This window comes from Schistocerca piceifrons, chromosome 1, assembly GCF_021461385.2.
Source record: "Schistocerca piceifrons isolate TAMUIC-IGC-003096 chromosome 1, iqSchPice1.1, whole genome shotgun sequence".
Taxonomy (NCBI): domain Eukaryota; kingdom Metazoa; phylum Arthropoda; class Insecta; order Orthoptera; family Acrididae; genus Schistocerca; species Schistocerca piceifrons.
In genome coordinates, this window is record NC_060138.1 from 1,120,170,314 (window position 1) to 1,120,187,215 (window position 16,902).

A 16,902-nucleotide genomic window follows, 5' to 3' on the forward strand; every position below is an offset into this window, starting at 1 on the left:
TAAAGTTCAAGGAGAAGAAATAAAAAGTTTTGAGCTTTACTGATAACAGCAGAAACAGCAAAGGACTTGGAATAGCAGTTGAATGGAATGTACAGTATCTTGAGAAGAAGATACGTAATGAAAATCAACAAAACCAAAAGAAAGGTAATGGAACAAAGTCGGCCTAAATCAGGTGATGCTGAGAGAACTGGATTAGAAAATGAGACACTAAAAATATTAGATGAGTTGTGCTGTTTTGGCAGTGGCAATGAAAGTGTTTCCAAAGAAGAGAAATTTGTTAGCATCAAATATAAATTTAAGTGTTAGGAAGTCTTTTCTGAAGGTATTTGTCTAGAGTGTAGCCTCGTATGGAAGTGAAACATGGATGATCAACAGTTCAGACAAGAAGAGAATAGAAGGTTTTGAAAGGTGGTGCAATAAAAGAATAATGAAGATTAGATGGGTAGATCACATAAATAATGAGGAGGTACTGAGTAGAATTGGGGAAAAGAGTAATTTATGGTACAGCTCGACTAAGAGTAGGGATCGGTTGATAGGGCATGTTCTGGGACCCTAGGAATCATAAGGTTAGGGTTGGAGGGAAGAGTGGGTGATAAAAACTGCAGAGGAAGACAGAGATGAATACAGTAAGCTATTTCAAAGAGATGTAGGTTGCAGTAGTTATTTGGAAGTAAAGAGGCTTGCACAGGATAAAGTAGCATGCAGAGCTGCATCAAGCCAGTCTTTAGACTAAAGACAACCACTACCACAATAACTACAACTACAACAACAACAACAACAACAACAACTCTAATATGAACTCAATAGGCTGCTGGGAATGGTAGAAGACAAACAGCTGTTAACAATTCGGTGAAGCTCATTGTAGATGATGAAATGGAAATTAGGAATGTAAAGTATTAGTGATCACGTACGGACATCAGATGAATTTTTGAGGGGGCGGGGAGTTGTATGCCTGACTCTACTGCAGAAAAAAATGAAAGGCTCACTTTTTTGAAACCCCATCATTTTCCCCCACTGCAATGAAGAAGTTCGAAATTTTGCTCAAAGGCACCTACAAGTCTCCCCTGTAAAAATTCATGTGAGGTATAATATGGGTTAATGACGTCATATTTGCACCAACTTCACAACAATTCTGCCCAACATCACTGTGGCTGTGTCATATGATGCGAAGATTGTCACACAACCCTTACCCACATCTCACCCCTTCTCTTGACACCTAGCTTTGAAATCATGCACTTTTCTTATGGGTGGCTGAGGAAAGAATTTCAGATGTACCACCACTCAGAATCAACATGAAAAGCCCTCAGGTTCATTTATACACTTTTCATTGTCGAAAATGACAGTTTACAGTGTGATGTGCCACAGAACGTCGTTCTTGACAACTTTTGCCACTGCGAACACCATCTGGATAATTCAGTCCTTCTCAAATGAGATTGTGAGGCTACAACCCCATTGAACTTCATCTGACACCTTTGGAGTGTAGGGTGATCACAATTTTTGCTCTGATATATACGGTTGAACCACTAGGGACCATTCAAAATCATTCAAGGAAATCTGAACAGGATCTGAAAGATGTTTATGGTTTTTCAGGCCCCACGTTTGACACCATCCACTGGCATGGTCATGGGAAGGTGTACAGAGACAATCCTCGACCAATTCCTAGAAGCCCGCAGCCATGCAACCAGTTCAACACTATTCAGATTCTGCACACCTGCAAGCAGCTGAAGAATGTCAAGGGATGCCTCTGCTTGTAGGTGCCTAGAATAGATCAAAGATTGTCTCTGTACAGGTGCATTTTTAAATTGCTCAGCAAAGGTGAGCAAGTGACACCAAGGGTCTTGCTGAACTGGGGTGTCTTTAGAGGGTCTGTCTGCCATTTTATTTACACACATGATGTTGTCGCACCTTCACCCTCCTTCCTCCTCTCCTGTGATCACACCACAGAAAGGTGCAAAACACAAGGGCTTATAAAGCTTTAACACCCTTTGCTGCTTCAAATCATGGCCGAATTTTGCTGAATGGTTTTGAACAATCCCCAGTGGTTTCACTCTGTATACCAGAGCAAAAGTTGTGGTCACGCTATGCTCCAAAGAGATCAGATTGCATTCAGTGAGTTTGCAGCCCCACAGTGTCTTTAGAGAATGCTTGAATTATGTGTGGGATCCCAGCAGTGTCAAAGGTTGTCACAGTTCTGACATTAATCATAGAGGTGTCAAGAGAAGGGATGAGATGTGGGTAAGGTGGTGTGCTACAACTTCCCTATCATGTGACACATCCACAGTGGCATTGGGCTGAGTTGGTTCCAATCTGAGATCATTAACTGGGCTTACACATCAAACAAACTTCTGAGCTGAAGTCTTTTTTATTTTGCATGTGTTGACACCTCGCTATTTGAAGTGTCACCAAACCTGAGGGAGATGTCTTAGGGCATACCATACTTTTGTACCATTATAGAGGAAGGTTATAGGAAATTCGAGCCAAATTTCACACTTCTGCAATGGAGTGAGGGAAAATGATGGGGGGTTCATAAAATTGATCCTTTAATTCCTTTGTATAGTGTAGATAGAAGTCAGCTGATGAGGAGTTGAGATATGGGGTGTACATAAAGTCCAGAAATACTTTCAGTTATTTATTGCACAAGAACCAAACATGGTACAGATGTCATATGTATTGCATTTTGAAGAGAGACTCTGAAAGTTTTTTTTTTTTTACAAACGTTCAATATGCGAACCATGAGTGATCTGGCAGATGTCAATACGGTAATCAAATTCTTGCCATACCTGTCCCAGCATGGCATTTTTGACTGTGGCAGATGCTTCCCGTATCCTCTCCCGGAGCTCTGCTACATCATGTGGTAGAGGCATACATACACCAGATGTTTAATGTGCCCCACAGAAAAAAGTCACACGGAGTGAGATATGGTGATTAGGGAGGCCATTTCATGAAACAGCTGTCTCCTTCTGTAACAGGGCCAATCCATCGATGTGGCAGCTCCGTTTTCAGGTACCCACGAACTTCACAATGAAAATGGAATGGAGCCCCATCCTGCTGAAAGGTGACTGGAGAGTCCGATTGCATTTGAGGCATCAGCCACTGCTGCAACATGTCCAAGTAGGAATATCCAGTGACAATGCCCTCGGTGCTCCACATTCACTTCACTCACACTGGACATTCTCTTCTCTTTGCTGGGCACAAGCAACCCGTTGTAACGAATTCATTGTGCCAGTGGTAAATGGCCTTCCTTGTTGGTGGCTTCTTACTGTACTTGGTCCTAAACATCCGTTGAACAGCCATAACACACTTGTTTTTGTCGAACTCCAACACACAGAAAGCTCACTCTGCACCTGAACTCGCCATGTTTGCGACTGGTGGTGACTATCGGCAAATTACCAAACTACTCTGTGGCGGTATAAGTGAAAAATATGAAAAAAACTTTCATGGTTTCTCTTCAAAGTGACATATGTATGATATCTGTACAATGTTAGGTTCTTGTGCAATAAATAAGTGAAGGTTTCCCCAGACTTTATGTACACCCTGCATAAAATGAACAAAGTGAACACAAGTGTGTCAGGAACAGTTACAAATGGGTGTCAGGTCTGGAAATGAGAAAAATATCTGGAGTTAATGACAGGAACATCATTCATTCATTCATAGCACATGAACAAGTGGAAGTAGTTGCATTTTGTTGTTAATGATCATTTAATTAAGCCTATATATTACTCAGAATAACATACATATGAGAATCAACTTGACTTTGGGTCTCTATAAACTGTTCTCCTTTCCAACCTTCCTAAACCTACCCTTCTTTCATCCTTGGTTAAGGAACTAGCAGATTTGAAAGCTACAAGTACCTCTTCTTAAGTTTTTACAAAAACAATGAAAGGGAAAAATTGGTACAAATAGTCCCACTGTTTCCAACAATATTTATTTACTTTTGCATGAATTTGAACTAATTCAAAACCTTTCAGGGGTGGCAAGAACAAAAAAAGTAGTTAGGTGATAAATCAGATGCATGACATTACTTGGACTTTTCTCTGTCAAACAGTCAACTTCCCAATGTTTTGTGTGTAGCCAACACTGTCACAATGAAGAATGTTGCAAAGTTTTTAATTTATTTTCCTGATTGCATCAGTGAATTGTAGTAAGCAAACTGTGGTATCCTTTTCAGCATCACTATTCTTTGATCCTCTAAAGCATTGGTTGCAACATGCCCAGTGTAACCAAAGGAACAAGCGATCATTTTCTTGGAAATGCTTCACAAACTGACCAGTTTTGTTGGTTTTGATTCATCTTGGACGTACAGACAGTTGACTGCTGATTAGTTTATGGCTGATATGAATATATCCAAGTTTTACTCCCTCCTATGATGTTGTATACAGAATTTCCATTTCCTCAATCAAATTTTCTGAACGTTTACTTACACTAATTAACAGGAGCCTGTTTCCGAGCTTGAGTCAAGTTGTGCAAAATCCATCAGGAACAGACCTTTTCCACAGTAACTGTTCACACAGAACTGAATGTATGCAATATTCTGTATGTCCAAGGATTCTCTCTTTTTCAATGAGCCACCTGCCATTCAGCTTGAATCATGTTTTGCACAGCACCAATGTTTTTCAGACCAACAACTGATTTGGGTCAACTTGATGAAATTCAGTATAGGTGGAAGAACAACCACGGCAAAAGGTCTGAATGTGGTTGCTTACTAAAAGATGACAATTCAGGATATTGTTCTTGGGTTAGTCCTTTACAAAAATCTTAAAAAAAATCATCCAAAGGAAACCTTCACATGAAATTTCCATTTTTTCACAGAACTGTTTCTTCAAATGTTTTTTCGTAAACAGACTGCATGGCCAGTTTCTGATCTGCCACTGTTTTAATGATAATAAATGACAAATTTAAAGCACTTGTTGTCTCACATCTCAATAACCCCATCCACTAATTGTCTGTAAAAACTGAAGGTACGGCACATTCTCCTTTAATTTGTCTATCAGTGGTACTTATGCTTTCTGAAGGTCAATACAATGTATCATAGAATTACTCTGTTTTTTACATGTGCAAATTTATGTGGACTCTAAAATATAGAAGATTAAGAGATAAACAGATGGAAGCACTTTTTTTTTAGATGCATCAGACAAACTGAAAAGTGCTTGGGGTAATACATGCAGAGAAAACCAAGTTATAAAGTAAAGAACATTGTTCATTCACTGATGTTGCCTACTTTGGCAGTATTACCAAGGTCAACCGATAATGCATGCCAATCGGTGTGAGGCAGTAAGTGTGGGTCAGCACCCACACGAGCAGCAGGCACATGGAGGACGTCTGACAGCCATCCCTGTAAAGCATTAGAACAAAGCTATCATTAGACATCAGTTTCTTAGAAAGAAGTTGGGTAAGTACTTAGAAATTAGTGTTTAAATTAGATTGTTCTTTTTATTCTGAACCCAGGAAGAGCAGTCAACAATTAATCTAAGTATTGTCAAAAACAAAACAGAAAACCACATTTATGGCAAGTGATGAGTAAGTCATATCTTAAATATTCCAAGATATATATGGACAGACACAGATTTTCGATGAAATACTTTGAATATGAAACATACCTAATGGAAAATGTTCACTAAGAACTACTGCTAATGTAACTCTAATTGTTGTCTTTATGGTCTTCAAAGATTCTGGTCATTGCAACCTACAAAAGCTGCACATTTATAATGAAACACATCATATACTAATTGAAACCCTAGATTTTAACCATTCCTTTTTTGTATAGGCCATTCGAAACCTTCCAGAGTCTTGACCCCAGAAAATGCTTTCACACACTAGGAATAACACGTTCACACATGACCCAGCTAGCTTTTCAAGCTGTGGACATGCCCAGGACAACAACTGAATATTACGTGGATTGATATGAATTATTAAAGATAGTGCTAATAACCCAATTATTGTGAAACTTTGTATAAACTTTTGTAATGATGATTGTCAACAACAGTATAAATTTAAGATTGCTCCTATACTAATTTTTTATGTATAAAAAATTACCTAAAATACACAATTTATGGCTTTCCTTGAGAAATAACAACCGGGGTGCTATGTTACTATATTTTGTGTTGAAGTCAGGGAAGAATTTAAATTAAATGCCTGACCTTTAAATTTTGGAATGAACAACATTTTGGTCAAAACATCAAAATATTTTGTAGTAACTTCAATTTCAGACCGCTATTGTTATTTGTAATGGCCAATATTCTTTTTATTTGTTTTGTTGTCTGAGTGGATGAGTGAATGAATATGGCATGCATGTGAAGTGTGAATCATTGAAATAGTGAATGGCTAAGTGTGAATGAGCATGGGAAATAGATATGCAGCCTTGATGTAAGTCACATGCATGGGGGAAAATTATGACTGTAAAACAGCCAGGCTGCTGGGTGGGCTGAAACCTGCACCATGCAGACTCTAGATGGGACCATACCAATCAGTTCACCCTCTGTATCTGCTGAGGCTTCACACACTAATGATTTCATGGACAAGTGATGAGCTCTCATTGATGAATCTTGTTCTACAGGACCCAGTGTAATTTCTTTAAATTCTACTGTGGGAACAATTCTTTGCTGATAACCTTGTGACTTGAACAACTCTGTTTCTCATTAAGTTTCTATCTACAGTGATAATTTTCTTATAGTTAGGATGGCACTTTTTGTGAAACTTGTCTCTGTACCTACATTCCCCCAGATTTTGGGGCTTGACATCTACATCTACATTTATATCTATACTCTGCAAACCACCATGGTACACATGACAGAGGATATGTCCCATTGTTCCAGTTATTAGAGTTTCTTCCTGTTTCATTCATGTATGGTGTGCAAGAAGAATGATTGTTTGAGTGTCTCTATGCATCCTGCAATATTCTAATCTTATGCTCATGATCCTGATGTCAGCAATAAGTAGGGGGTTGTAGTATATTCCTAGGGTCACCATTTAAAGCCAATTCTTCAAACTTTGTTAGTAGACTTTCTCAGAATAATTTATGTCTATCTTCAAGAGTCTGCCTGTTCAATTCTTCCAATGTCTCAGTGACACTCTCACATGGGTCAAACAAACTTGTGACCACTCATGCTGCCCTGCCCTGTATACATACACAACCCCTGTTAGTCCTGTTTGGTATGGATCCCACACACTTGAGCAATATTCTAGAATCGGTTGCATGAGTGATTTGTTAGCAATCTTCTTTGTAGACTGATTGCACTTCCCCAGTACTCTACCAATAGTCCAAAGTCTGCCACCCACTTTACCCATGAATGAGCCTATGTGATCAATCCATTTACGATCCCTACACAGTGTTACACCCAGGTATTTGTATGAGTTGGTCAATTCCAACAGTGACTCATTGACATTATAGTTATAAGATACTAATTTTTTTGTTTTGTGAAGTGCACAATTTTACATTGTGGAACATTTAAAGCAAGTTGCCAATCTTTGCACCACTCTGAAAGCTTATCAAGTTTTGACTGAATATTTATGCAGCCTCCGCCAGACAGTACTTCATTATAGATAACTGTATCATCTGCAAAATGTCTGAGGTTACTGTTAATATCATCCACAGGGTCATTAGTACAGAACATGAACAGCAAGGGCTTCAACTCATTTCCCTGGGGCACATCCAAAGTTACTTCTACATCTGACGATTCTCCACTCGACATAACACGCTGTGTCCTCTCCACCAAAAAAATCTTCAATCCAGTCACAAATTTCACTTGACACATCATGATGCAGCCTACTTAAATGCATGTCTGCAGGTTCTTGTAATTAATAATGGTCCATTTTTGATAATCAGCTATAAACCAATAACTTTGATACATTTATCACAAAGGATTGTCCATTTTTCTTTAAGATAGATAACCAACGCTTGTGTAAGTGAAAGTTGTTTGGTATGAAACTTACTGGTATCAGAAACAGAGGTCACTGAGTAAACAGAAAATGAAAATTCATGTGTGAAATCCTTTGGCATCCTGATAATTAACCAAACAGCTTCATTTGACTTACTTTGCACAGCTATAATATAACAAGTAAAAATAGTTTCCATATAAATTTTACATTAATATCTAGAGAGCAATGCAAAGTTTATATGGCATTTATTTTTGTTTTTAGTATTATAGTTGTAGACTGCACTGTTTATCCCGTGTTAGGTCTTGTTATTAATGATGAATACTATTAGAGAGTAAATGCAAACAACAAATACCGTTATGGAATTAGTGAAATGGCACATAAGTGTAAGAATTCATAGCTCCATGAAGATGCTTCTGTGAGATGTTTGCTTATCAATTTTACTAAATATTCTAAAAAGAAAGATGATGAAACTTACCAAACAAAAGCGCTGGCAGGTCGATAGACACACAAACAAACACAAACATACACACAAAATTCTAGCTTTCGCAACCAATGGTTGCCTCGTCAGGAAAGAGGGAAGGAGAAGGAAAGACATAAGGATATGGGTTTTAAGGGAGAGGGTAAGGAGTCATTCCAATCCCGGGAGCGGAAAGACTTACCTTAGGGGGAAAAAAGGACAGGTATACACTCGCACACACACACATATCCATCCACACATACACAGACACAAGCAGACATTTGTAAAAAAAAAACAAATGTCTGCTTGTGTCTGTGTATGTGTGGATGGATATGTGTGTGTGTGCGAGTGTATACCTGTCCTTTTTTCCCCCTAAGGTAAGTCTTTCCGCTCCCGGGATTGGAATGACTCCTTACCCTCTCCCTTAAAACCCATATCCTTATGTCTTTCCTTCTCCTTCCCTCTTTCCTGACGAGGCAACCATTGGTTGCGAAAGCTAGAATTTTGTGTGTATGTTTGTGTTTGTTTGTGTGTCTATCGACCTGCCAGCGCTTTTGTTTGGTAAGTTTCATCATCTTTCTTTTTAGATATATTTTTCCCACGTGGAATGTTTCCCTCTATTATATTCATATTACTAAATATTCTTATTTCTATAGAAGAAATAGTCTTTTATTCTTAACTGCCTAGTCCTCAAAAGATTAGGCAATAGAATGGAGCTGAGTGAAATTGTGGAAAAGTATGTTATCTGCAGGTTGAGAGAGATTTCTAAGTACAAAGCAAGCTAAATGGAGCATTTTTGTTAATTTAGCCTTGTGCTGATGCCACCTTGGTACATTATCTGCTCAGATGCCCAAGAATTTGCATATTATAATGAAGGTTAGGTAGGAAACTGTGAATCTCTAGCTATTCAGAAACAAACTAAAAGACTACTTTATTAGCAACTCCTATAATTTCTCAAATAATTTGTGTTTGAAGTTGTTAATTCTGATAAATATTAATTTTATTTGAAGATTGTTTTACCTTTTCCAGTATGTAGACAGTTTCATTTAGCAAGTGTGAAAGCGGCACTGAGATGCTTAGCCAATCCCAGTGGCAGATGCTGCAAGAAGTGTGCTTTACAGCACAGTGTGGTGTATTGTTAAACTTCTGAAACCTTTGATCCAGAAGAGTCAGGCAGTACATTGCTTCCTCATACTTATATCTTGCATAAATACCATGAAGATAAAATTAGAGGGATTTGAATTTGCACAAAGGCTTACTAGCAATTTTTCGTCTTGCAAACCTTTTGTGTCTGGAATGGGTAAGGGGGGAAGTGATACCGGCACACAGAGTACCCTCTGCCACACACTGTACGGTGGCTTATGGAGCATAGATATAGACTGCTCACAGTTTCTTCTGACATCACTAAAGTGCCTTTCTTAAAAGTAGCTGGTTTTCTCCTAAGATACTATAATATATGTAAACTAATGTACGAGGATTTGCTGAAAAGTAAGCCTCCCAATTTTTAATGTGAAAACTCTTAAAGCTTTTTAAATAAAACAAAATTTCTTAACATTCTACATCTTCATTCTTCATGTTACCATAACAGTTTCTCAGCATACTCCCCTAGTGACTACGTCATTGAAACATAAATGGTGTGATCAAGACTGAACTTTAGTCAAAATATAATAATAAACAGTTTCTCAGCATACTCCCCTAGTGACTACGTCATTGAAACATAAATGGTGTGATCAAGACTGAACTTTAGTCAAAATATAATAATCTATTGATCACTGTATTCCAAAAATGTTTACCAAAAAAGAAGACTAATTAGTTGATACCATCACAGTACAATGTTTGACTTCGTTGATGGATGGATGGAGGATGATCAATGGCAGTGAACCCAAGGCACTGGATTGTTGCACTTGTGGCAGTGTTCATGGATGGATGGAGGATGATCAATGGCAGTGAACCCAAGGCACTGGATTGTTGCACTTGTGGCAGTGTTCATGAGTGGTCTGGCACTGTCATGCTGAAGAAGAGAGTGCTCCATGTGTGGATGAATTCTTTGAGTTCAAAACTCTCCCAGCAGGAGACCAATTATATTTTGACTAAAGTTCAGTCTTGATCACACCATTTATGTTTCAATGACATAGGTAACCGGTTGACTTTGTAGCAGCTGAGGAGAGCTCCGCCAACCATCCTAAGGGAGCCATGGGTCTGATGATGGTTATGTAAAAATAATCGAAACCGGTCACCTACGTCATTGAAACATAAATGGTGTGATCAAGACTGAACTTTAGTCAAAATATAATAATCTATTGATCACTGTATTCCAAAAATGTTTACCAAAAAAGAAGACTAATTAGTTGATACCATCACAGTACAATGTTTGACTTCGTTGATGGAGCCACAACACCACCTCTGCTTCTATTGCTTCATCACTATCAAAGTGAAATCCTCAAAGCTGTCCTTTAAGTTTTGGAAACAGATGAAAATTAGATGATGCCAAGTTGGGACTGTATGGAGGATGATCAATGGCAGTGAACCCAAGGCACTGGATTGTTGCACTTGTGGCAGTGTTCATGAGTGGTCTGGCACTGTCATGCTGAAGAAGAGAGTGCTCCATGTGTGGATGAATTCTTTGAGTTCAAAACTCGATTACGTCACACTGTTTCTCATGCTTCACCATAGTTACGTTACACACTGTCATGTTACATGTTACAATTTGGAGCCATCTAGTGGTAAACTTTTATTTATTTATTTTATTTATTTATTTATTTATTGTTCCGTGGGGCCAAATTAAGGAGAAGTCTCCATGGTCATGGAACGAGTCAATACATGAAATTATAACACGATATTAGAAACAGATAAAATGAAATATAAAAAAACATATTCAGGTGACAAGTCGTAAATTTAAATGAAGAAAATCAACAATGTAACACTGGAATTTGCTTAATTTTTTAGCTCTTCCAGGAGCTCCTCGACAGAATAGAAGGAGTGAGCCATGAGGAAACTCTTCAGTTTAGACTTAAAAGAGTTTGGGCTACTGCTAAGATTTTTGAGCTCTTGTGGTAGCTTATTGAAAATGAATGCAGCAGAATACTGGACTCCTTTCTGCACAAGAGTCAAGGAAGTGCATTCTACATGCAGATTTGATTTCTGCCTAGTATTAACTGAGTGAAAGCTGCTAACTCGTGGTAATAGGCTAATATTGCTAACAACAAACGACATAAAAGAAAATATATACTGTGAGGGCAATGTCAGAATTCCCAGATTTTTGAATAGGGGTCGACAAGAGGTTCTCGAACTTACACCACATATAGCTCGAACAGCCCGTTTTTGAGCCAAAAATACCCTTTTTGAATCAGAAGAATTACCCCAAAAAATAATACCATACGACATAAGCGTATGAAAATATGCAAAGTAGACTACTTTTCGTGTTGAAGTGTCACTTATTTCAGATACTGTTCTAATGGTAAATAAAGCAGCATTTAGCTTCTGAACAAGATCCTGGACATGGGCTTTCCACAACAGCTTACTATGTATCCGAACGCCTAGGAACTTGAACTGTTCCGTCTCGCTTATAATATGCCTATTCTGTCTGATCAAAATATCGGTTCTTGTTGAATTGTGAGTTAGAAACTGTAAAAACTCAGTCTTACTGTGATTTAGCATCAAATTATTTTCCACAAGCCATGAACTTATTTCATGAACTACATTATTTGTTACTGTTTCAATATTACACACAAGATCCTTCACTATCAAGCTGGTGTCATCAGCAAACAGAAATATATTTGAATCACCTGTAATACTAGAAAGCATATCATTTATATAAATAACAAACAGCAGTGGCACCAGCACCGACCCTTGGGGAACGCCCCACTTAACAGTGCCCCATTGGGACTGAACATCACTACCACTCTGAATATTGCGGAGAATTACCCTCTGCTTTCTGTTCTTAAAGTAAGAGGTGAACCAATTGTAACCTACTCCCCTTACTCCATAATGGTACAGCTTCTGCAGTAATATTTTGTGGTCAACACAGTCAAAAGCCTTCGTTAAATCAAAGAAAACACCTAGCGTTCGCAACCTTTTATTTAATCCGTCCAAAACCTCACAGAGAAAAGAGAATATAGCATTTTCAGTTGTTAAACCATTTCTAAAACCAAACTGAACATTTGACAGCAAATTATGTGAATTTAAATGCTCCAGTAACCTTGTATATACAACCTTCTCGATAACTTTAGCAAACACCGATGGCATAGAAATAGGTCTAAAATTGTCAACATTATCAATGTCTCCCTTTTTATAAAGTGGCTTCACTACCGAGTACTTTAATCGGTCAGGAAACCGACCACTCCTTAAGGAAAAGTTACAGATACGGCTGAGAACTGGGCTAACATACATAGAACAATACTTCAGTATTCTGCTAGATACCCCGTCATATCCATGAGAGTTCTTGGTCTTTAGTGATTTAATTATTAACTCAATCTCCCTCTTGTCAGTATCATGGAGGAGCATTTCAGGTAACAGTCTCGGAGCACTTTTTTCTAAGAACGCTATATGATTCCCTGTTGGGACTAGGTTTCTATTTAGTTCACCTGCTATATTCAGAAAGTGATTATTAAATACTGTACATATATGCGACTTATCAGTAACACGGACATTCCCACTACGCACTTTCAAAGAGCATGAGAAAAGTCTTGAGGAAAGCATTATATTTATCGTCTACTGTATCAGCGCTATAAACATCTTGCCACTCTTGTTCCTTGATAAGGTTTACAAAGGTCTCTACAGCAACTGGATCAGCTTTCCTAAACAGCTGATGACTATATTTAACACATGTTGCAGCACAAAAATCTTTTAGAGTTAAAATTTGTGCATCATGATCTGAAAGGCCATTCACCTTTTTGCTAACAGAATGCCCTTCTAGTAATGAGGAATGAACAAAAATGTTGTCTATGGTTGTTCTACTGTTACCTTGCACTCTCATTGGAAAGAATACAGTTTGCATAAGATTATATGAGTTAAAGAGGTCTACCAGCATCCTCTTCCTTGCACAATCACGTATACAATTAATATTGAAGTCACCACATACATTTAACTTTTTGTATTTCCTATATAGTGAACCATGAACCTCCTCTGGCTTTAGCAAAAATGTTGTGAAATCGGAGTCTGGGGATCTATAAATAACAACAGTTAGAAGTTTAGCTCCGTTAAATTTAACCACACCTGCACAACATTCAAACACCTTTTCAGTGCAGTGCTTTGAAACATCAATTGACTCAAATGGGATGCCGTTTTTCACATACATGGCTACTCCCCCACACCGCAAAGAGCTCCTCTAAAAGCTGCCAGCCAACCTGTATCCTGGTAAAGGAGGCCTCTGAATTATCTCCTTATTTAAGAAGTGTTCAGATAAACCAATAATTTCAGAGTCAACATCTATAAGCAGTTCACTAACTTTACCTCTAATACCTTGTATATTTTGCTGAAATATACTAATTCCCTCATTACTCGGATACCTAAGCTTTGTCAAAAGTGATTCCCTTGTTAGAGAGACTTCCCTTAAGCAGGAATACCTATCAGCTGACTTCAATCTAAAAAAGGTGCAGCTCTAACACCCACTACTGCAGGAATTTTCCCATGAGTGATCCCACCAACCCCACCTATGCTGTCACCTATAAGCTTTGCTAGCCTCCCCTTCCCATACCTGTTGAGGTGCAGGCCATGTCTAGTGAAACCCGTCCTGCTGATGGACTCCACCGACACCACTGAAATGTGACCCATGCTTTCTGTCATCAGCGCACCCTAAAGTCTCATGTTATTACACCTGATGGCTGTATTAAGATGAGGCCGATTGTGATGCTGAAACAGTTCCACGAAATGCACATTTGTGTTGCCAGTCTGAGTGGCTATCTTTTCCAGGGCACCATCTATGTTATACTCCCCATCCCTATCAATACTATTACCAGCCCCACCCACAATCACTACCTGATCCTCTTTAGTAAAATCCCTACATAACCCACCTATGTTAACAGTCACCTGAGCCAACCCTGCATTAGGCTTCACAATGCTGGTGACCTGGTACTCACTCCCCAGCACTTCCTGCAACTGCTGGCCTACACCTCTACCTAACAGCAGAACCTTCTTCTTCCTCTTCGACTTTGCAACTGTTCTAGGCACAGTAACTACTGAGGTCTGCTGCATACTTCCTACATCTACAGCTACTAGAGATTCCTCTCCACTAGACTCTGACAGTTGGTCATATCTATTGTAAACACCAATAGTAAAACTATCTGAAAATCTTCTTCTCCTAGCAGATCTCTTGCCAACAGCCAGCTCCCATTCCCCATCCCCCTTCTCCCTCCTCATCCTATCTAGCTGCTCCTGTGCGTTTTTCAACTGCACCTGAAGGGCACAGATATTACGCTCCTGCTCCTCTATCAACTTACTCTTGCTTCATAACCTGAAGTTCCAGGAGAGGATCTCACCAGAATGCCCACTGGCTTCCCCACTGCATTCCCTCCAGTGAAAATACTTCGAACAAGTCTCACACCGCAATCCACTACTCACGAACCTACGGCAAAGCCCACACTTCTCACTCATTGTAAAATTTTACTTTTTCTAAGTTTCGCTACTACAATAAGAAGATGTTAAAAACCTGACTACAATAATCACAAACTTAATGTACAAGGGAAGTAACTACTATTATTAACAGTATTAATAAACAACAAATGTGAATATAACAAAAGACTAATACAGAAAGAGAATCAAACGTCTAATGACACAGTAACAAAGCTGAAAACAGTTCCCAAAAGGTTCTTCTGAAATTATTTCACCAGAAAACACCAAGAACACCGGTTGAAGACTACTAAAGTTCCTAAATAAACCAATATACACAAACAATTAATTAGTACTTAGCTTTTGATGCGCCGCTACAGCTGCAACTGGTCAGCGCGGAATGTAAACACAGGCAAGAAGTTAAGTTGCTCGATACGAAACACTCACAAATATCAGGTCACAACACAAGAAAGCAGAGGTGAATGAAGAAACCACTAATATGTCACTTATATAGTAAATATTATCACAAAACCCGTTAAAATATGTAGCTGAAACCTAAAAATATATGAAAACTTAGAGAGCGATCTCACACGCAGTCACTCGCTTATGATGTCACTACCCTTCTTGTAGACAGGTGTGACCTGTGCCTTCTTCCAAGAACTGGGCATGGTTTTTTCTTCAAGGGATCTATGACAGATTGTGGTTACAAGAGGGGCTAACTCAACTGTGAATTCAGTATAGAATCTGACCGGTGTTCCTTGGGGCCGTGGAGCTTTGTTCAATTTTAATGATTTCATCTGTACTAATACTTTTCTCTCTCGTCTTTTCAGTGGTATGAGGATTAAATTGGGACAATTCGCCTGGACTTTTCTTTGTAAGGGAACATTTGAAAATGAGTAAGCATTTCACATTTTGCTTTGCTACCATCAATTTCAGTTTCTGCCTCATTTGCTAGGGACTGGATACTAAATATGGCACCACTAACAGCCTTTACATGTGTCCAGAATTTCTTTGGGTTCTTGACAATATTCTGCTGCAGTAGTCATTGAATGCACCACACATTGCACTCTTGACAGCCAGATGTGTTTCATTCAGCGTATCTCATTCAGCGTCTCTCTATCTGTAGCTCTACAATTTGTTTTACACCTATTATGCAGTAATCTTTGTTTCTTTACAACTTTCTTTACAATGACTGTACACTGTGGAGATTCCCTCCCAGTAGCAGCTGTTCTACTAGGTATATATCCATTCAGTGCTTGGTCAACTATTCTTTTAAACTTGAGCCAGAATAACGAAGGAAATGACAACTATACGAAGGTGGGAGAAACAGAAACATTACATGGAGCTAATAGAGCGAGCCAAAGAGGACTGTATCCATCACTAGAAAACACAAATGTTCCAAAAAGTAAAGAAATATAAGTAATTAGATAGATAAAAATCTACTCACCAAGCACACACATATAATGGGTATCACAGTTTGCAAGCTTTTGGAGCCAGTACTCCTCTTTCTGGCAGAAGAGCTGAAGGGGAAGGAGGAGCAGTGAAGGAAAATGACTGATGAGGTGTAGGGAAATGAGTAGAATTTGGAAAAGTCACCCAAAACCACGGGTCAGGGGAGACTTACCAGATGGGATGAGAAGGAAAGACTGGTTGTTTGGGACTACACTGGATGAGATTTGGAAATCTGAGAACTTAACCATGAAAGATAGGATAATATGCAAGACAGAGATTACTACTAAAACATGACACACAAGTTAATAAGGCGAAAAAGCAAAATAGAGGTGGGAAGGAGACGGTGAATAATAGACAAGTCAGAAAATGAAAGAAGTGTGAAACTAAAAGGGAGTGAAGAACGGAATAGTAACAATGAAGGAATGCTTCGATCAAAGAAATTAACACAAATTAATGACAGGTGGGTAGTGAGAACCAAGGACATGTTGTAGCACCAGTTCCCACATGCAAATATCTGAGAAACTTCTGTCTGAGCAAAGAATCTAGATGACAACTGAGGTGAAACAGGCACT

The 16,902-nt window shown here is 38.7% G+C and overlaps 1 protein-coding gene across 1 annotated transcript in view; it reads right to left on the reverse strand.

Moving 5' to 3' along the window:
* Positions 1-16,902, reverse strand: part of LOC124778169 (xaa-Pro aminopeptidase 1-like) — a 156,688-nt gene that overhangs the window by 38,064 nt on the left and 101,722 nt on the right. The window contains exon 4 of the mRNA XM_047253626.1: positions 5,233-5,332. Within this exon, the coding sequence (XP_047109582.1) occupies positions 5,233-5,332 (100 nt within the window). The remainder of the gene's footprint in view (positions 1-5,232; positions 5,333-16,902) is intronic.